This window comes from Helianthus annuus, chromosome 15 (assembly GCF_002127325.2).
Source record: "Helianthus annuus cultivar XRQ/B chromosome 15, HanXRQr2.0-SUNRISE, whole genome shotgun sequence".
In the NCBI taxonomy this organism is placed as follows: Eukaryota; Viridiplantae; Streptophyta; class Magnoliopsida; order Asterales; family Asteraceae; genus Helianthus; species Helianthus annuus.
The window spans coordinates 107,611,201-107,633,466 of NC_035447.2; the positions used below are offsets into that span (position 1 = coordinate 107,611,201).

The window sequence follows — 22,266 nt, forward strand, 5'->3', positions numbered from 1 at the left end:
GTAGCCTTGCTACTGTACATCCGTTTTTCAAAATGTTATAGATATAGATATAATATAATATAATGTGCAATAATTTTTTTTTGAAAAAAAAGTTTTTTTTTATATATAAAAGTAGCGAAAATTTATAAAAAAAAATTATATGTTCTTAAGATTTTTTAGTTAGTTTTCAAGTTTTCACTCTAATTAGTAGTTTTTAATTGAACCCTCCCCAAGATAATTTTAATACATAATCCAAACACAATAAATAATAACTTTATGATATAACATTATCTATATATTAATTTCCATAGAGCATGAAATATTTTATTATTTTGAATATAAATTATTTTTATTATAACTTAAAAATACGACATTTTATAAAATTTCGGTTATGTGACTACAACGTGCTAATTTTTATATGCGTCTTAATATAAATTTTACTTAAAACTGAGTCGTGAATGCTTATTATATAAAGTAATGTTGTTTACCATTTTTGTTATTTTAAAAACATAATATAATGTTTTATAAAATTTTGAATATATCGTTGGAACGTGCTTAGTTTTATCCATGTTTTTATAAAAATTGTATTTAAAATAGAACGAGTCGGATATAATTGATTTTTTTATTCTTTAGCATGACAATCCAAACCAATTCTTTTGAATAACACTGGTACCAGTATCTGTTTTATTGTTTTTTTATCGCTATAAAACAAATGTTGATATCCTCTTAGGCATATCTTTATTGGTTGCTATATCGAGTGACGATATCCTACCGATACCGTAATGAAACGAACCGATACCGATCGAATTGCCAACGCAACGCGCGAAAAATCCCGCTAGTTACTATATATTATTACTATATATTAATAATCGAATTGAAATGAATAGTGATTTTAATATTATAATAATATATTTTTTAATACTTTTATTATTTTAATATTATAATAGTATTTATTTTCTTTACTTTTTAACTTTAATCATTTTTTTAATATCAAGGGTTAGGATAAGCTTGGTGTCAACCGGTATCAAATCAGTATTGGTATCGAAAATATCGGTACGGTCCTGTTCGGTATCAGTACATGAAGGTAAAAACCGGCACTAATACAGAAAACGCCAAAAGTTGGTGGCGATTTGATATTGGAAATCTTTTGGTTCGAAAAATTCAGTGCTGCTACCCGGTACCATTTGCTCATCCCTGATCCGGTTACCGTACGAACAACAGTATCGTACAACTCTTTTTTATTGATTTTCTTCAACTTTTAATTTTTTCTTTTTTTAGTACAGGGGTAGGGATGAGCTCGGTGCCAACCGATACAGAATCGGTACTGATACCGAAAATACCGGTTACGGTACCGGTATATGAAGGTAAAAAACAGTAGTGAACCGGTACCGGGAACCCCAAAAGTCGATACCGAATTGGTACTTAAGATCTTTCGGTTCGGTAAATTTGGTATCGGTACCCAGAACAATTTGCTCATCTCTGACCACGGGTTTCATACGAACAATATCGTTACCATACAACTTTTTTGGTTGATTTTCTTTCGGTTATCTTTTAGTGTTTTTTTTTTTACATTTTCTTTTTATTTTTGTCAGCAGTTCCGTTGCGCAACACGCTCATAGTGATTTCAAAATACATGTAAACACAGACTAAATAACAAAATAAATTCGCCGCAACACGACGAACTTGTTTAAAGCCAGTATAAATAATCAACTTCTCCCCAACTCCTGCTAAAGAATTTTTTTTTCTATTTTTTTTTCCTTGTCTGGTAAAACTGATCTTATCTACGACAGTGGGACCAAAGTCCGTTTTAAAGAGTTTTGACTTAAGCGACCCTCTTTATTATAAATATAAGCTTTAACCCTTTATCAAAACTATCCATATACACATTTTATTGAGTACTAAAAAATGAGTGATATTGTCACAGTTATGCAAGGTGTAAAGGACTCCGAATACGGAAAAATACTCCTCTCCAATGTGATAGTTACGAGGAAAAGAAACCTCTTCATGGATCGTATATGGACGACTCCTGATATCAAAATCGGTGTAGTAATTTTAGCTGTTCACTTTCTTGCCCTTTTTGCGCCATTTACATTCACATGGGGTGCGTTCTGGGCGAGCTTTGCCAACTATGTGTTGCGTGGAGTTTTTGGTGTAACTCTGTCATATCATCGAAATCTAGCACACCACAGTGTCAAGCTGCCCAAATGGCTTGAGTACACCTTTGCTTATCTTGGAGTTCTAGCTTTTCAGGTTTGTTTTATCTGTTTCCTTCATGCATATATTTTTTATTTGCAACAATGAATTGAAAATGTCATTAGAGGTAGAGTGACCTACAAAGAAAAGTAGTAACAAGCTATGCAGTCAATAGTGTGCTATAGCGCTGCTATAGCGCTTAGTGGACATACGAACCCATAGCGGTCCAAATAGCGGTTCCTTATAGTCGTTCCGCTATTAGCGGTGCTAAATCCCGCTATTGCACCGCTATTTTGAAACCCGTATAGCGGTCGTAGCACTACTTTTAGCGGGTTTTCTTATTTCAGCCCAAAAGTAAGGTAAAAACCACATTAATCAACTTTTTGTTTATAAATAAACCCAAAACTAAAGGCCCACACCCAAAATTAATCCTAAATCGAGACCAAAAGTCTTCATTTGCTGGTTCTTCATCAGTTCATCGTTCAACAAAATTAAATCTAAATCTCTAAATCACTGGACTTCCTCGGTTCATGTTTTGGATTTTGATATTACTACTAATATTTTGCATGATAATATGATATTACTATAAATTTTGATATTATTATAAATATTTTCCAATATATATATATATATATATATATATAGGGGAAGGCTATAGAGAAAACCCACTTGAGTTGTGTAAACTCAAGAAACCTTTGTAAAAACTTATGTAAACTTAAGAAACATTTCTAAAAAAATAGGAAATGTAATATACATATATTTGAACATTTTAAAAAAGAAACACAACAAAACACTGAGTAGTTTTTTTTTTAAATGTTACAAATTTCAGGTTACATAATATATGTGTCCAAAAAAAAAACGTAACATACAAATTTTCAACATTTAAAAAAAAAAACTAGTAAGCGTTTTTTCATTTTTCTTCATAAATAGGTCCGTATACATTTATATTACATTCCCTGTTTTTTTAAAAAAAAATAAAAATGTTACATAGGGTTTATTTAGATTTTCTCAACTCACATGGGTTTTCGATTTATCTTTCCCCTATATATATATATAGAATTGCGCTAAAATGAGAACCACCCCGAGTTGTAAGAACCGCGAGAACCACACCATCCGGGTCGCCGTTTACCACGATTTTTTTTACAACTAGATGTGTGTATTATAAACACATCCGTAAAAAAAAAAATTAAACGCCGCGCCCTAGGGGGTAGTTTTTTACACCACAAGTTTGGTGTAAAAAAAAAGAAAAAAGAAAAAAAATAAAAACACCAAACTTGTGGTGTAAAAAACTACCCCCTCGGGCGCGGCGTTTAAAATTTTTTTTGTACGGATGTGTTTATAATACACACATCTAGTTGTAAAAAAAAATCGTGGTAAACGCCGACCCGGATGGTGTGGTTCTCGCGGTTCTTACAACTCGGGGTGGTTCTCATTCTAGCGGTCCCCTATATATATATATATATATATATATATATATATATATATATATATGATTATAAATACATAAAATATGCATGATATAAAAAGTAACGCTATACCATCGCTATAACCTAAGTATATAACAGACCTTGATCGCTATTTGGTTTTGGACCGCTATAACTCATAGGTAACAAGTTATAAACTGATTTATTCATGAGTAGTTAAAACACCCAATGATATATTTGATACTTATGTTCGCCTTTTGTTGATATTTTGATTTAACTACCACTTACTTTCTCATAGTGATTTATTCAAACGTTAATGAGTTTAAATATGATATGTATACAGAGGGATCCTATATTTTGGGTAAGCATGCATAGATATCATCATCAACATGTTGATTCAGATAAAGATCCACACTCTCCAATATTTGGATTTTGGTTTAGTCATATGGGTTGGCTCTTTGATAATGGCTACATTCTTGAAAAGGTATTTTGTGTCTTCGTATTCCCAAAAGATAAAAACAATTCTCTCTTGGCGAATTTAATTGTGAGGTTGATTTTCCAGTATCAAGAGCGTAAAAATGTGGAAGACTTGAGGAAACAGGCATTTTATCGATTCATCAAAAGAACCTATATGTTGCATTTATATGCATTTGCTGTCCTCGTATATATTTTTGGTGGATTTACATACCTCGTTTGGGTTGTGGTAAGAATTTGTTTAATTATCTTTGAACTTTGTATGGCAAATATAATGTAACTAATGTACTCAGTGTTAATTTATTTTACAAAGGCTCCTAACTGTAAGAAGTGTAAGAAGGCTTTATAGAGTGACAAATGTCTAATAATCTAAAACCTAAACCTACTACACCACCACCCAAAACCTAAACACCCACCCCCACCTCACCGCCCCACTACCCAAAAACCTAACCCCCCCCCCACCCCACCACCACCCTGTAAAAAAAAAAAAAACCTATACCTCACCAAAAAAAACCCCAAAAAACCTAACCCCCACCCCCTAAAAACCTAAAAAAACCTAACCCCCACCCCCCAAAAACCTAAAAAAACTTAAACACTCACCACCTCCCAAAAACCTAAACCCCTGGGTTTTCTTTAGAAACTTTTGTATACTTTTTATTTCTTTAGAAACTTTTGTATACTTTTTATTTTTAGGAGTCTTTTTTATCTAATCCAATGTATTCAATATGTAATACGTAGGGAGTTTCAACCACATGGGGATATCACGTGACTTTTCTAGTGAACTCAGCTTGTCATATATGGGGAAACCAAGCTTGGAACACTGGCGATCTTTCCAAGAATAATTGGCAAGTTTTCAAGAAAAGATAATAAGAACATGCGTAGTGAAAGACATCCCGTTTTGGGTCATATGACAATCCAGTCAGTAATGGGGTATTATGGGGCGTTTTTCTAAAAATGGGTGTAGTGAGGATGTTGGCATTATGTTAAAAGGGGTGTAATAGAATTTAAATAAAAAAACCCCATAAAAAATCGTTACTAGCCAAACACAAAAGGGATGCACAATCATTGGCCAACACAAAATGAACATGGCGTGGAAAAACAACGCCAAAACAAAATTTCTTGACAAAAACGCCCATGGGATGGTTTGGGGGAGTGGTGGGGCGTTTTTGAAGGCAAACAACGCCAAAAACTGCCCCACTATGGGTGGTCTAATCATTTATCTATTCCGTATGTGTTATATTGGTAATTAGTAATTAGAGGCTAATTAGTAATCATGATGAATGTATACAGGTGGGTAGCATTGATTACTTTTGGTGAAGGATGGCATAATAATCACCATGCATTTGAATATTCAGCTCGACATGGGTTAGAATGGTGGCAAATTGACATTTGTTGGTATACGATAAGGTTTCTTGAAGCGCTAGGCTTAGCCACCAATGTTAAATTACCAACCGAGGATCACAAACTTAAGAAGTCATTGGCTTCTCTTAACAAGTTAAAGTGATCATAACTTAAAGATATATATATATAGGGTTACGATCATGTGAGAAGCACTAAGTTAATTGAGAAACACAAGAAGCATTCTGTACCATATTTTTCCTAAGCAAAAACGCAAAAAAAAAAAAAAAAATGCATTTGTTTGTTTGAAAAAATTGGAGCTTTTTTCTGTAAGGTGTTTTTTTTTTTTTTTGTAATATATACATATATGTATAGCTGATATATACACATGTGTATATTGCTAACCTTTAACTATACATATACACGTGTATAAAATTGAAACATTAGTATTGTACATCTATGTTTGATGGTGTACATATAGAGTTAAATGTCATTTTAGTCCTTGTGGTTTGGGTCATTTTGCTAGTTTAGTCTAAAGGTTTCGTTTTTCGCTTGTGGGTCCAAAAAAGTTTCACTATTGTCATTTTAGTCCACTGCATTAACTTCATCCATTTTTTCTGTTAACGAGAAGGGTAATTCAGTCATTTTATATGTAATTCTGTTAACTAGAAGGACAATTCGGCCATATAAAATATCCGAATTGCCCTTCTCGTTAACAGAAATAATGGATGAAGTTAACCCAGTAGACTCTCCACATGCGAAAAATGATATGACCCAAACCACAGGGACTAAAATGCCATTTAACTCGTACATATATGTACAAATGTGTATAAATGATTGTAGGAAGATTATGGTTCTAAATATGTTTTTTTCTAGTGTACATATGTGTAAAATACGTGTATAAAGTAGAAAAACAAGTATCGTGCATATATGTTTCATACTATACACATATGTATAGTTTAAGAACTGACAATATACATATGTGTATAATTTAAAATTGACAATATACACATATGAATATATTAAAAAAACCCTCTAAAAACGTGCGATATGTGTGGTTTAGAATGCTTTTTGCGTTTCTCAATTACCATGTGTTTCTCTTAGAATCCCTACCCTACATGTGTGTGCACATGCATGAAACTTTTAAGATACTATGTATTAAGAATAATTATATGTCATTGTTTCGAAGGCTAATGGAAGGGTGAAAGTTGAAAAACCAAGTGTGTCATGTTAGTGTCATGTAAGTTGGAGTGGTTTTACTTATTGCAACCACTGACATGTATTATAAAGAGGTGAAATGCGAGCGAATTTGTAATAGCTAGTTGATTATGCATTACTAAAATTAAATTAAGGTTTTCAAAAAAAGTTACAAGTACTTATATAATATTTTTAATCACTACAAAGAAAAAAAAACAATCTATAACATAAAATAATAATAATATTTATTTATTTATTTATTTATTTATTTATTTATTTATTTATTTATTTATACTCATGTGAATAGTGCCTCCAAATATGCTTTAGCAAATCCACAAGAAAGTTGTTATGTGTTTCTCTATCACATATTGTCGGGTGATATTCTTGTATCTTTGTGGGGCTGATCACGACAGAAGCGTGTTAGACGTAATTTTCATAGTTTTAGCAACTTGATTTCCCTTTCTCTTAGGTAAGTGTACATTACATTTCTTAATTTTTTTAATTTGCTTAAATTCGTGACGGATTGGTCATGATTAGGGGTGCAAACGAGCCAAGCCTAAGCTCAACTAGGCTCGAGCTCATTTAACTCATGCAAGCTCGAGCTTGGCTCGTTTAATATTTATTAATTAATTTATATTAATTATAATTTTATTTATATATAAATAAGTTCTTTTTCATAACTAGTATGATGCTTGCGCGTGCATCATGGATACCGGCCATTTATACTCGATAACCCGATTAATTACATAGAGTGTACCTATCCACACACTCATCTCACTATCTACACACTCAAAAAGGTGACTTTTGTCTTTACATGCACATCCTGCAGTGTCGAACTGTGGCTAAAACGAGGCGTTTTGGTCCGATTAACCAGACAAAGACTGACGGGTCTGTTGACCGGACCAAAACGCTGAGCTTTGGCCGCGATTTGGTCCTGTCAACCAGACAAAAGACTGATACCCGGTCTGGTTGACAGGACCAAAATGCGGCCAAAGCTCGGCGTTTTGGTTCGGACAACAGACCCGTCAGACACCCGTCAGTCTTTGTCTGGTTAATCGGACCAAAACGCCCCGTTTTGGCCACAGTTCGACACTGCAGGGTGTGCATGTAAAGACAAAAATCACCTTTTAGGTGTGTAGATAGGCAAAATTGATGTGTGGATAGTTTGACCCATTACATAACAACTACATACAAATTCTTATACAATAAAAGTTAATCTAGTCATTCGTTTTAAATTTCCACTATATGATACACCAAGAGTTTCAAAACAATAAGCCTAGTATTTTAAGGAAATGTAAGAACCCCAACCACTTTTATGTGTACTACCAATACCACCCTCTACTGTTGTTGTGCTAGCCTTTTTTTCAACGCCTGGTTCCATCTGGCTGTAAGCGCAAACTTGAGTACCGACTACACCTCTCTTCATGGGTGGACATTGCTGATGTTTCTTCTTTACGCCCATCAGTTAATACAACATAAAGCCACCGACTATTTTGTAATTGTGCGTGCTTGGTGACCTACAAAATCAATAAGTAATTATGTGGAAACATAATAAAATGCGAGTGAAAAAATATAATACGTGGTAGGTTTACCCTGATGTAATCAACTCTGGCACTAGCCTTGGCATGCATATCTAACATACATACATTTGGATACACATGGCACAAAAGATGTGAAACTAAAATACGTGGCAAACTAGGTAAACAAGAAGGCAATAAGGAATCAACCAACCCAATACGTGTGCCATACTAAAATGACACCAACCAACAGTTTTGCATAAGGTACTATAGCCTATTGTACAAAACAACACACATGTACTAGTCATAAACAAAGCAAGCTAACAATGGTTGGTATTTGATATTAAATAAGTATAAAACATATATAATTGTAGCGCAACTAAACGTCACCTGATATAATAGTCGGTAATATGATATCAATTATCAACCATCATTGCTTACAAGTGACCTTATGCTCAGATTAAAAATACGTGTGGTTGGTTGTTATAAGCCCTCTCAAACGCCTAAAATAAAGAACATTATCATCACTGCCTAATATTAGTTGAGTTGACTCTAATTCCTCGTAACACAATAGACCAATAGCTAACCAAAGATTCACAGCCACCAACAAATCCAATTCAAAGATAAGCAATACCAAAAACAGGTTTACGTACATAACAACCAGAAATACCCAAAACCGATTAGCTTCCAAACAGGTTTAGGTCAGCAACAACCACATAACCAAATAACCGATTAAAGGTTAACATCAGAATACATCATCTATAGGGCTCAAGCTCACATCATCGCCCTTGCATTCAGAGAAAGGTCTCGATTCAAGCAATGGCTAGCCACAAAACAAACACATACCCAAAAACTCAATTAAAGGTTTTAGTTAACAAATTATATATACGCCTCAACTACATATCATCGGCTATGCGTTCAAACAACAAATTCCTACTGAAAAAAAAAAAAAAAACAAATACCAATGATCTAAATCAAACAGATCCACCAAAACATTATGCAGATAGTTATTATGCTCAAACACACATTATTGGCCATGCATTCTGAGAAAAGACTTTAATTCAACCATGCTCAGCTACATAGCAAACGAATACCCAAATACTCGATTAAAGGTTTTAAGTTAACAAATCATATATAGGGCTCAACCACATATCATCGCCTCTGCATCCGCATAACAGAGTCCGGCTGAAACAACCAAAAAAGAAAGATCTAAACCAAACAGATCGACAAAAACATTACATAGATGGCTCACCAAAGGATCAAAGCCTCTGCATATCGAAAGAAAAACACGATCATACCAAAATAAACGCAAACAAAACTGAAAAAAGAGTCAGGAACTTAACAATTCAAAGATAAAATCGTATTCAACGAAGTTGGGGTTTTGAAAACAACACAAAGAAACCAACATTCAGACAAAAGGATGAAATAATACCTGATTATAATCGGAGACAAACAACATCCGACACAAAGCCATCAACAAGATTCTAGAGAGAGAGTAATAACGGCACGGTTGAGAGAGAAAATCAAAGAACTCGAATACAAAAGAAAAGAGGGTACCCCCACCAAAAAAAAATTACGTGTGGCAAACTATACATACATGGTCATCACTCCAAAAAAAAACAAACAACAAAGCATATGGTAAAATAACACATTAAACAAAACACCACCAATGCATAAGGTACAAGCAAAGCAAGCCAACCAAGGCTCGTAATTGATATTATATAAATTATAAAAATAGTAACTATTATTTTTTAAAAGTATATATTTAGTATATCAACAAAAAATATATAAACAGTAGCCTCGATTAGGCTCGCGAGCCGTCTTGAGCCTAATAACTGAAGGTTGGGCTTAGGCTAGAATGAATGGTGAGCGAGAAAGAGTTGACTTTTAATATATATATATATATATATATATATATGACAAAGATCCGTTAGGAACCACCCTTTATTGCGAGAACCACGAGAACCAATGTGAACACAACCAAAAATGCCTAAAAATAGCTAAAAAAACACACAAATTTTTTTTAATATTTTTTATAAAAAACCGCTACTTTTAGTAGCCCAATTTTTTTTTAAAATTTTTTTTGGCTACTAAAAGTAGCGATTTTAACATAAAAAATATTAAAAAAATTTAGATTTTTTTTTTATTTTTTTAAAGATTTTTTTTTAGGTTTTTTGGGGTTTAGTTTTTAGCATTTTAGCTTGTGGGGGGGGGGGGGGTTTAGGTTTTTGGGGGGTGGGGGAGGGGGGTTTAGGTTTTTTTTTTGGGGGGGTGGGGGTGGGGTGGGGGGGGGGGTTAGGTTTTTTTTTTTTGGGTGGGGGTGGTGGTTAGGTTTTTTTAGCTATTTTAGGTTGTGTTCACATTGGTTCTCGCGGTTCTCGCAATAAAGGTGGTTCTCGCATGAACATATATAGGGTAAGGTTCATGCGAGAACCACCTTTATTGCGAGAACCGCAATAACCAATTTGAACGCAACCTAAAATAGCTAAAAAAACCTAACCCCCCCCCCTCTCCCCCAAGCTAAAATGATAAAAACTAAACCCCCCTAAAAGCTAAAAAAATAAAAAAAAAATCTAAATTTTTTTAATATTTTTTATGTTAAAATCGCTACTTAAATTTTTTTTGGCTACTAAAGTAGCGATTTTCTTATAAAAAAAATAATTTTTTTTTGTGTGTTTTTTAGCTATTTTTAGGCATTTTTGGTTGTGTTCACATTAGTTTTCGCGGTTCTCGCAATAAAAGGTGGTTCCTAACGGATCTTTGTCCTATATATATATATATATATATAGGTAAAGGATCCTATAAAAAGTGCCCAAAGTGTGAGAAGGGTAAGAAATAATGTGGTGATGACAAGTGTCCTATATCTAAATTAATTCAAAAGGGTGAATTAGTAATTTTCTATTTTCTTTCAATTAATTGATTTAAAGATAACTACCCAAAATAACTTCCACCCTTTATTAGACCATGTGTAGTGGTAGCAATTTATAATGCCCTCACCATGGGGCATTATATGACATGTGGCATCCTAGTCACACTTGGGCATTATAACAAAAGTGGTGTAGTGGGCATAATGCCCTATAATGCCCTACCAATCATTAAACAAAAAAAAAAAAAAAAAAACTATTTTCTCATTGGCTAGTCAAACCCATTCAAACCTTCCACAATTCATTTAGGCGTTTTCATTAAAACGCCAAACCCATTTTTCTTTGCCCTATAATGCCCTATAATGCCCTATGTAATGGAGAAGGGGGCGTTTTTTTTGCCCTATAATGCCCCATAATGCCCCACTACACATGGTCTTATAGGAATTCGATTTTAGGATTTAATCTACGAATCTGTGTAGTGTTATATAATTTTGTAGTGCAACAACCATTCAGAACTGCATAGTGTTATATATTTTTTATATAGTGTTATATAGTGTTACTTGGTGTTATATGGTGTTATAATATGGTTTTTGGTGTTATATAGTTCTGTAGTGTTATATAACTCTGTAGCGCAACCATCAAAAAACACTATATAACACCATCAATTATTAATTCTGTAGTGCAACCACCATTTAGAACTGTATAGTGTTATATATTTTTTATATAGTATTATATAATGTTACATGGTGTTATATAGTGTTATATGATGGATGCATAGTGTTATATAGTGTTATATTTTTCTGGTAGCATGCCTATGATGGATATATAGTGTTATATATTGTTATATGATAGATGTATAGTGTTATATGATGGATGTATAGTGTTATACGTTTCTTTGCAGCAGTTACATATTTTTCTATTTTTAGAATTTAGGATCGAGATAATTTAGCAATTAAAGTTGAATAGCTAGTTTTTAGGAGATTGATGGCGGTTACCATATTTGAAACATTGGAAAAGACACTATTGCCCTTTAATTTTACATAAGGTCCTTCTAATTAAAACACAATTTACATTTTATACCCTATTGATCTCAACCATTAGATCAAATATCCAATGGTTTAAAACACTTCTTACCCTTCTCACATTTTAGACACTTTTTACCATATCCCTACCCTATATATATATATATATATATATATATATATATATATATATATATATATATAAATTTCATTTGTTTTCATATTAAAATATGAAATTCACTAAAAGAGAAAATTGGCAAAGCCGTTAGTTAGATGTTTGTGTGGTGTTCCTCAACATGAGTGTTTTGACTCACATTAAATAACATATGTAAAACTAAAAATTATAATAGAAAAACATTTAATGAACTTTTTCTAATTTTTATATAATCTATTAGTTAATATTAAAAACTACCAAAAGAAAACACTTCCTCATTTTATACTATAGATGGCCATTTTGACGTGCAACTATTAATATATAGAGGTCCAGTTTGTCATCATCGCCTTTGTTAGCTAGAGCAATTCTTAAGGAGATTGATTGGCATTCTCTAGAATTGTTCAAATCGAGTCGGAATGAAGCTTGAGTGAAACTAAGTAGAGGTCTGAACCGACTAATGTTAAAGAATCAACGGTGATTTAAATCTTAAATCTCTTTTGACAACTAATTTGTATTTTGAATTACTGATTTTAGATACCTAATTTTTCAATATATTGTAAAATGGGAGGTAGTTTACCTCCAAAATTTCTATGTATATGAGTATATCACCAAACATGCAATAAAATATTTTTAATCAATCCATCCATCTATAACTAGGGCTGTAAACGAACCGGACGAACACAAACAAGACTATGTTCGTGTTCGTTCGTTAAGGAAATTAACATGTTCATGAACTGTTCACGAACGCATACCGAACATAAGTTTATGTTCGTATTCGTTCTTTACGAAAATTCAGTTGTTCACGAACCGTTCATGACCATTGGTCTCGAACACAAACGAACGCAAACGAGCATTTAACTTGAAAATAAAAAATAAAAACATTGTTATCCTTTAATATTGGATGTAAGTAGTTAAATACAACCATCAAATGATTAATCAAAACACAAAAAGTCTAATACACCACCAAACATCGAATCAAGTTTAACTAACTTAGACATAATTATCCCAAAAAATATCTTAGAATGTCCAAATTTTAGCTAACTTAGAAAAATATAGGGTTTCAAGTTTTCAACATGTAAAGGTTTATTACTTATTATATTTTTAATATAATCAAACGATCATGAACTAACGTAAACGAACGAACATAACCGAACGTTCACGAAAGCATTCGAATGAACGAGACCCGTGTTCATGTTCGTTCGCTAAGCTAACCGAACGGAATTTTTTGTTCGTGTTCGTTTGTTAAGCTAATCATACGCACATAAACGAACTTCCCGCCGAACAGTTCACGAACTGTTCGCTGAATGTTCGGTTCGTTTACAGCCCTATCTACAACCTAGCACAAAATAAAACAAACTAATTATTGGGTTCTATTAGGTCCTGGGTTCGATTTCAACAAGGGGATTTTTTCGAGATTTATTGGTGTAACACCCCAAATCTCGTATGCCCTAATGTAATATTAAAAGTTTGATGTTAAGATGATAAGAAATAGTAAATATAGATTTTTACCATTTCCTAAGTTTTATAAACTATGGTAAGTCAAAAGTTTATGTACACATGAGATTTACCAAGGGAAAAGTTAACTTAGTTAGTATGTGAATATAAGTAAAGTGTCATGTTTTAAAAGGATGAGGGGGTTAAAATGAAAAGTGTGTGTGATTAAAACACTTACAAAAAAATGCCCAGTGATTTAGAGGTGGGTGTGTGCGATCGTGAGAACAAAGCCAAGGGGAAACCCTATTTCTTCAAAATCTTGCAAATTAAAGGAGAAAAGGGCTAAATTTTCAATGCATGAGTTAGGAGTTATGATCTCTTAAGTATCCAGGACATCAAGTAAGTCAAATTTCATGATTTTGTAATGTTTGATTAAGTGGTTTATGTGAAGCTTGGGATTATGTATGGAATCAAACATGAATGCAAGATGATATGAACATGTAGGAGTTGAAATTATGCTTGAATTTCTCTATGATAATGAATTAGGGTAAAACTCACTTGTATGTTAAAAGATGGTTATAAAGTTGTGAAATTCTACTTGCAAATTAGATAAATGTTGATGATATTATGATTAATAAGTGATTTAGAACAATATGCATATGGCTAGGGTGGCAAATTGTGAAGTTGGGATTGCTTATGTGAATCAATGGGTAAACTAGGAAGAATGTGTTACAATTAGTTGTACAATGTGCACCAAATGGTGTACGCACACCAAGTGTATGATGAAATGCTTATGTGATGGTTTTAGATGAAATTGTACATAAGTGATGGATAGAAATGTCTAGAATGTAATAATGAAGTGATCAATGATAGACTATTGTGAGATATGCGTTTTGGTTAGATTTGTTGTCACAATTGTAAGATTTAAGTAAGTCATATGGTACATGTTATATGTATGTGTGTTTAATGCGATGACGTGATAAATTACATGAGATTTAAAGGATGTGAATTTGAGTATATGCTTAATACTTGTTAGAATTGACTCATGTACCGCACAAGCATGGAAAGCAAGTGGTAAAGAAAAGAGGAAGCAAGGCAACGGAAGCATGTTCGGATGCTAGGTAAGTAAGCTTACACCTCCTTTAGTAGAATATCTATTAGTTGTGTTAGTTACGAACATGGTAAGTAATTATTTGAAGAATGATGTTCCGACAAGTATTTGATACGGGTCGGAATATGTGGGTATGATAAGAAATTATAGTTGATGTTTAAAAAGGGTAAAATGGACATTAGATCTATCGGGTCAAATGGTGGAGATGTCACCATTTGGCGTTATCGACTAATGAATTGTTTTGTCAAGTATTATGTATTCACAGAACGAATAGCGAAAGGATCTCGTGGTTATCAACTAACAATTTGGTGAATGAAGTATTAAACAGATCTTAGCTTTGATCCGAGCCAGGTATGTGCGAATTGAGTTATAGATAAGTCGTGGGGTTGGTCAAATGTTTAAGGAAGTCCTTTGTAGTAAAGGATGAGTCAAAATAAACTTTCGAGCGAAAATGGATGCAAGACATCCGGGGATTTAGTTTCTATGACAGACGTCGTTGATATTGTTAGGTTCTTAAGAAGTTATGGCCAAACGAACGAGTTATGTTAATAAATGCATGAACGGGTCAAAAATTGGTAAAGGGGTAATAAGCCGTAGGATTGAAGGTCCTGAATTTCAGTAGTCCGAATATTGGATTTCCACTCCATGTGAAGGAGAATTAAATTACGATCGCATAGGAAAAAGAATCGTGAAAAACGGAATTGTATAATGAAAGTTATGCGCGTTTAAGTGCCTAATAAGTTAGTGGAATGGAGCTGGAAATCTGCAGTTCAGCAAAAGCAACATTCTGTCCGTTTCAGGGCGTCGCGCCACACGACGGGGTGGCCCTGAAGCCGTCGCGTGACGCGACGGGGGGTCTGTTTGGCAAAAAATTGTTTGTTTGCTATGTTTTGTCTTGGGAACTCGTTTAAACGCGTTTTAAGTTGCGTATGACTAATTTAACTTATGTTTTATGAGCATACGTGTGTGCACACATGTAGATAGGTATGTAAGTATGCATGTTTGTGTGAATCTATACGTATTTAGAAGTGTATGTAAGCATGTATGCGCGTACGTATGTAAGATTATACGTATGTGAGTAAGTACACGCGGATATATGAAGGTGTATATGAGTAGGCATGTATGAGTTGGGTATGTTGCAAATAGGGACGTATGAATGTATATATGTATAACGTCAAGAGTGTGCGTAATGATGTAGGTATGGGTGTATGTAGATATGCATGTATTAACGTAGACGTGTTTATAAGTGGGTAGGTACGTACGTATGTAATTGATTATGTGTGAACGTATGAATATGTATAAGTATGTATGAAAGTAGGTACGCGTGCATTCAATGAAATTGAGTACTAACGATACTAATAGCGTGCCTGGTTAATGAAGTATAACGCAGGAATAACAAGAAGTCTCACCGCGAATTGTATGATCAGATGGAAAGCCGAGATGTAAAGAGTTAACGGAATGAAAAGTAAACGTGAATAAATGATGTATGTTTATAATGCGTACTAATGTTACGAGTTTTTATGTGGTGAGCGCAGGTAGTACGAGACACGAGAATCATCAAGGAATGGATACCGAGGACCGAGTCATGTGAAGGATTGTACGGGATTGCATGAGAGAGTAATTCGATACAAACAAGTTATGTTTTATCTTGTAAAAAGTTAAATTGATATATTCAATATACAAGAGATGTTTTAAAAAGTGAAATTCAAGTAAGTTAAGACAGTTATAATGAAAGAAATTTTATGGCTCAAATTTCCGCTGCGACCTTTTTGTCAAATACGTGTTAGGGTGTAATAATTGGGTTTACTTCTGAATTGGTGTATAAGCATTACTGCCTAGTGGATATGGATATGATCAGGTAATTCTGCTGGTGGCACGATGATACTACAGTAGTCCGTCAGTGATCCAAATTTACCGTTAAAAAAATTAGCCATTATTTACATAAGCATAATGTGGCACCTTGTCATAAAAGTCCTATATGCTTGTGCAATTGACTTTTTCACAAAGAGCAAATGTTATAATTAAGAACAATTAATATGTTTTTAGTGGATGTAAATAGTTGCCACTTTATGTGAGCAATTAATACAAACAGGTTTCATACGTCCAATGACCCAACATCATTAATATATCATTTTTTTAATGGCAAATTTGGATCACTGACGGACCACTGGAGTATCATCGTTTCATCAACGGAACCACTCGATCATATCCATCTCCACTAGACATAATGCTTCTAAGTTCTAATGTGTTGGGTATATCACTAAAGCCCAATCAAGATTGAGCCCAATTGGGCGAGGATCTAAGCCATCAAAAGTTAAAGCCGGATCCAAATCCCTTAACAAAGCCCCGTAGGGTCACTAAAAGCCAATTAAAAAGTTTTGTATGCAATTTTTCATTTTATAAATCAAATAATTTTTATAAATCAAATAATATCATGTAATGTACACACGTAAATATATAACAAAAACTAATCAGAAATGCCCTTACAACCCTGCAATGAATGGAACTCCAGTAGCCCGCAGCCAAGCCCGGCCCGTTATAAGCCTTTCCACCGTGAAAGGTAATGCTTCACTTGGGCTCTTTATAACATGGTATCCGGGCCATGTGACCCGGTTTTGGATTGCTGAACCAGGCCCAAAGCATCCATATTCCCCAAAATACAATGTGTTAAACGCGAAGTCAGTGTTCCCCCATGGTGACCATCCTTGTGGACTGACATGAGTATCAATGTACGTTTTCATGTAAACGGTCCTTGAATACTCTTGCCAGGGTCGGCCCAAATAGGTACGGACCGACCCCACCACAGGCTTTAAATCCGGTGCAGCCATCACACGGGAATTATGAATTGATATCCCCGTGTTTTGAAATGGATCACCACGACCCTGAGCCGTTATCATATTCGCTTGTCCTGTAAGCGGTCTTCTTGCTAAAATCATGCAATTTTGAAACACAACCGCGGCATTACCAAATATGAAGTCAATGGTTCCATAAACATAACAAAGTTTATAAAATTGCCGTTGAGATAGAGCGAAGAGCGTGTCTTGGTAGCCTTCAAAGCTACAAGCATAAAAGACCGATAGATCGGATGCAGACCGAAGCGCCACGGCTTGAGCCTTTTCCGGGCCCGCGGTGTTCCGGAAAGTTATGCCACGTGCTATGAATCCAGTCCCATCCACACCTTAAATAATTAAATTAAAACATAAAAACCACTTTAGTTTAAAAGTTATGGGACCCGCCAATACCCTGTTAACCAACGATTATGATACAGAATTGAGAATTCTTACCAACGGTGGCGGTGCTATAGGTAGTGAAACCTCCGGCGACACTCCGATTACCGGTAATAATCGTGTAGCGCAATCCGTCCCCTAGAAACATGATGTTTTTAAGATCATATCCGATCTCAACGTTCTCTCGATACACACCTCGTTTAATATATATAATAAACCTTCCATCCCCTCGGTTAATACTCGCCGCGTAATCAAGAGCCGATTGTATCGTCCTAAACCTGCTCCCTTTCGCCTGCGATACAGTCACATTCGCCTTAGAGTAAACCGACTCAGACACCATCAGTTTTCGATCTTTCTTCGTGACCCATATCGGAAACTCCTCATTATGATCAGAAACTTGTGTGTTTTTCAAGAAAAACTGATCATTGATAGCCAAAGTATTGCTTATCATCTCGGTTAAGTTACTCGTCTTGATGGGCGACACAAAGTCGGTTAAATTCAGCTCGCTTGAGCCGGAGAAACAGACTTGGAGATTGGTCAGTGCGGAGCTGAGCCATGTCTGAGCAACGAAGTCGGAGATTTTACGCGTTTTGAGCCCGGTTAAGGTTTCGTTTAGTTGAACAATGGTGGTGTTTACCAGCTTGCAACAGTCTTTAGAGACTGATTTCTTTCGTTTGCTCCGGCCAGTTTTATCGAGATTGATAGCACATTGTTGAGTGTAATGTGACTGAGGTTAGAATAAAGAGTTAGTTACATTAGTTAGTTGGTTAATAACTGCTACAAAAGATAGGAAATAGATTGTACTCTATCTGTATCAAGCTGTGTGAAAAATAGTGACGGAAATTCTAAAAGGTTCTCACTATTTTTTTTCCATTTTTCCAAACGTACTGGGTTCCTAGGAACCCACAAACGTGGGCTGGATCCACCCCTGGTGAAAAAGGTTCAATATAATAAAAAAAAACGATATAAATAGGTAATTTGTTTTATTAAATCATTAACATACTCTCCAATAAGCCGTTTTTAGGGTGTTCTTGTCTTTCGTCTTTGTTAGGGAGAGTTGTCATAGGCCGGTTTCGGCCAAGTTGTGCATCCACATTCCACAAGAATGCGAAGACCGCAAATGTGATCGGTCAAGTGTCATAATTTTGTGAGCATAAGATTATCTTTTTTTCACTTCTTCTATTTCATCGTTCTTCGTTCTTTTTCTATACTTATAAAAGTTACCTAAAGTATTTATTTATACGTGCTTTTAACATTACTTTATATCAAAATATTGTTTTATAATTAATTCTTCAATTTTCATTTATACTCAAAATATTGTTTTATAATTAATTCTTAAATTTTCACTTATAACTTTTAATATTTTTTATTTAATCGATATAATACACAAAATTTTAACCTAGTTATATAAAATATAATTAGATGAGTTATTGGTGTCTTTTAAAAATTAATATTTTTCAGATGCGACAGCTAACTAACAAAGTTATCTTATTTTTCTTTTTTTCTTTTTGTGTTTTTATGTGGATGCTCTGAAAGAAATACATTTCACTTGCGTATCATAATTTCTCTCTAGATTAGAAGTAGATTAGTTTCTCGTATCGCTTTACCTGACCCAACGCCGCTTCCAACGCCAAGATTCGAAAATCTTTTTTGCGTGCCAGCACACGATGCTTGTCACCGGTTAGGTAATGCATGCAATGACCCGGATGAGGGGTTGTTTGACACCACCCATTGATGTCGCGGCTGAGCGACACCTCGGCTGCTTGAGTTGATACAAAGAATGAACAGAAGATGATGATTATGGATAGTGAAAATGACATGAAAAAGTTGATGTGCTTGTGAACCATGATCATATGTTGAACTTGGGTTATGGGGTTTGAGTTTGAATTATAAGTAGAGTTGAAAGATGTGACGTGAGTTTGTATAAAAGTTGAGATTTGAAAGTGACGCTAAGAATGTGTTTACTTAACCCTTGTTGTACGCATCGAGCTGCCATTTTACTGTCATGTATATATAATCTATTGGAAGAAGAAGATATATAGGTGTGTTAGTATATATTATCATCATCGTTGACTTGTCATTATTTTTATCACTTGTTATACAAATTACTAGTATAATTAATTAACTATCGTAAGTATTTTCATCATAGAGTTCGTATTAAAAATTGGGTACCTAGTTATAATTAATTGGAATAATGAATTTTAATAATCATAATTATTAGCCATTGACCAGCAATGGTCGCAACTTGGATTATTAAAATCCACTATTCCTAATTAATTAATTGTCATAGTCTGCTTGGTTACTAATCGGACTGGTGAATATGTATATGTGTTGCGTATATGCAATGTTTTAAAATCCGGTTTTTATACCGTACCGGATTTGGCTCAAAAACGGTTTAACCGGGTGTATCGAGCAGTTCAACCGGGTGTACCGGGCGGTTTTACCAGATGGTTCAACCGGTACAACCGGCCGGTTTGAACCGGTTCAACTGGTCGGTTTGAACCGGTTTTTAAAACATTGCGTATATGTACTTGTTGGCTAGTTGTAATCAAACAATTGTGATTGTGATACTTCTCTTCTTCTTCGATTCTCTAATTTTCGTAGCTAACAAATTAGAGCTGGCCGAGATTAGAATTCATCAAATCGTTGTTCAATTCAGGCAAAACCAAATCGTGTTCAATTCAGTCAATCTGTTTGTTCGTTTCAATTCGATTCATCAAATTTGATCATTTGTTCGATCAGATTCACTCCAATTTCATTTAAAAATCTTGAATTGATTATTGATTCGATCATTTCATTTCAGACATGACAACTCCTAATCAGACCCTAGAACAAAGAGTGCAAGAACATAATAATTCCTTGAAAGTGTAAGAACATGAAAATTCCTTAAACAGATTTGTAGAGAATCTTGCATGAATTAAAACACAAGTTGAAGCTCAAATGACTGAAATTCTGTTAAGTATTCAACTAATTGCGATTGGTAAGGCATAAACAATCAGAATACATGCAGTAATCGTGGACATTCCATAGGTACTTCATACAACAGTTTCAATAATCGCCTTGCAGAAAAGGATTTTCCTAAGTTTAACGGGGAAAATCGAGAGGGATGGTTATGCAGAGTAGAACACGTTTTTTGCAATAAATGATACACCAAAACACTTGAAAATCAGATACGTAATTGTTCATATGGATGACATGGCACCAATCAATTGTTAAGTCAAGAGGGGCTAGTATAGACGGAATATCTTAGCTTTAATATAAATGTTTTATCACTCCTAGGTTTGTGGTATTCTTGAATCAAGATGCCATGGGGGCATTAGCTTCTTTAAGAAAAATGGGATCATTAAAAGAATTATGTTAGGAATTTGATTTAGCCTTGACAAAAGTGTCTATATGTGATGAAAATGCTGTCAATTTATTCGTAAGAGTTGTTAAGCCAGAGATAGGGTATCCAGTAAGATTGTTAAGGCCAACAAGTCTACCCGAGGCTTATATGTTGGCTAGAATGTAGGAAGAGTCTTTAAAGTGTTGTACAACCTAGTGTTTAGGTGTATGGTGAGAAATAAATTGATAGAAGCTGAAAAATTTGATTAATAAAAATAGGGAAAACAAATGATAGTTAGCTTGATTCGAGATAGGCAAATCTCCAAACACAAGACACGATAATTAATAAAAACTGGACAAAGAAAATAGATGACTAAAGTCCTATTTATTCTTGAGGATTGCTGGAAGTTTCCTTTTTATTTTAGCCTTTTGAAATAGCTGCCGAAATCATGGCTGCTGAAATCATGAGATGATATCTTAAATTATGTAGGGAGATAATTGTGCATTTGATTGGGAGGATCAGTTTGGATCTATCCAATTTGGTTCTTATCATTACTTCCCGCCTGGTAAAACGACTTGTCCTCAAGTCGATTAAGCAAAAACAAATTTGTCCCGATCATCAGTTGTTCCTCAAACGGTTCAATAGTGAGGTGGTGGCAGGTAGCGGAGTTTTGCGTTCCGGTTGCAGTCCTTGCAGCTTATGTTCTTGACCTTTGACAGTGAAAATCATAAAATTTTAGCCCAATTTGCTTGAACCGTATTTAGGGTAGCCAACCATTGAATTCCTAGTACTATATCAGCACCTCCTAGGGCAAATGGATAGAAGTCTTGTGTGATGAGGAGGTCTGACAATTTCAACGAGACATCCTTTCACATCTGGTTGCATCTGATGACATTTCCATCTCCTATTTGGACATCGAAGGGTGTGATGAGCTGGGAGCTAATGAGTCTGCTCTTTACCAGCTTATCCAAAATAAAATTATGGGTCGAACCACTGTCAATCAACAC

The 22,266-nt window shown here is 34.4% G+C and overlaps 2 protein-coding genes and 1 long non-coding RNA gene across 3 annotated transcripts; 1 reads left to right on the forward strand and 2 right to left on the reverse strand.

Moving 5' to 3' along the window:
- The first annotated feature begins 1,870 nt into the window (after positions 1–1,870).
- On the forward strand, positions 1,871–5,826 carry LOC110912163 (palmitoyl-monogalactosyldiacylglycerol delta-7 desaturase, chloroplastic). The gene is made up of 5 exons (XM_022156835.2): positions 1,871–2,229; positions 3,940–4,080; positions 4,159–4,299; positions 4,809–4,915; positions 5,361–5,826. The coding sequence occupies exons 1-5, from the start codon at positions 1,885–1,887 to the stop codon at positions 5,572–5,574; spliced, it is 948 nt and encodes a 315-aa protein (XP_022012527.1). The 5' UTR covers positions 1,871–1,884; the 3' UTR covers positions 5,575–5,826.
- Positions 5,827–7,760: 1,934 nt separating this feature from the next.
- LOC118487658 lies at positions 7,761–9,672 on the reverse strand. The gene is made up of 2 exons (XR_004882493.1): positions 9,555–9,672; positions 7,761–8,122 (listed from the first exon to the last, which is right to left on the reverse strand). It is a non-coding gene; the product is annotated as an uncharacterized LOC118487658 (long non-coding RNA).
- A 7,400-nt stretch (positions 9,673–17,072) lies between these two features.
- On the reverse strand, positions 17,073–19,785 carry LOC110912162 (probable pectinesterase/pectinesterase inhibitor 60). Its single transcript, XM_022156834.2, has 3 exons — positions 19,542–19,785; positions 17,992–18,661; positions 17,073–17,885 (listed from the first exon to the last, which is right to left on the reverse strand). The coding sequence occupies exons 1-3, from the start codon at positions 19,779–19,781 to the stop codon at positions 17,191–17,193; spliced, it is 1,605 nt and encodes a 534-aa protein (XP_022012526.2). The 5' UTR covers positions 19,782–19,785; the 3' UTR covers positions 17,073–17,190.
- Positions 19,786–22,266: the final 2,481 nt, after the last annotated feature.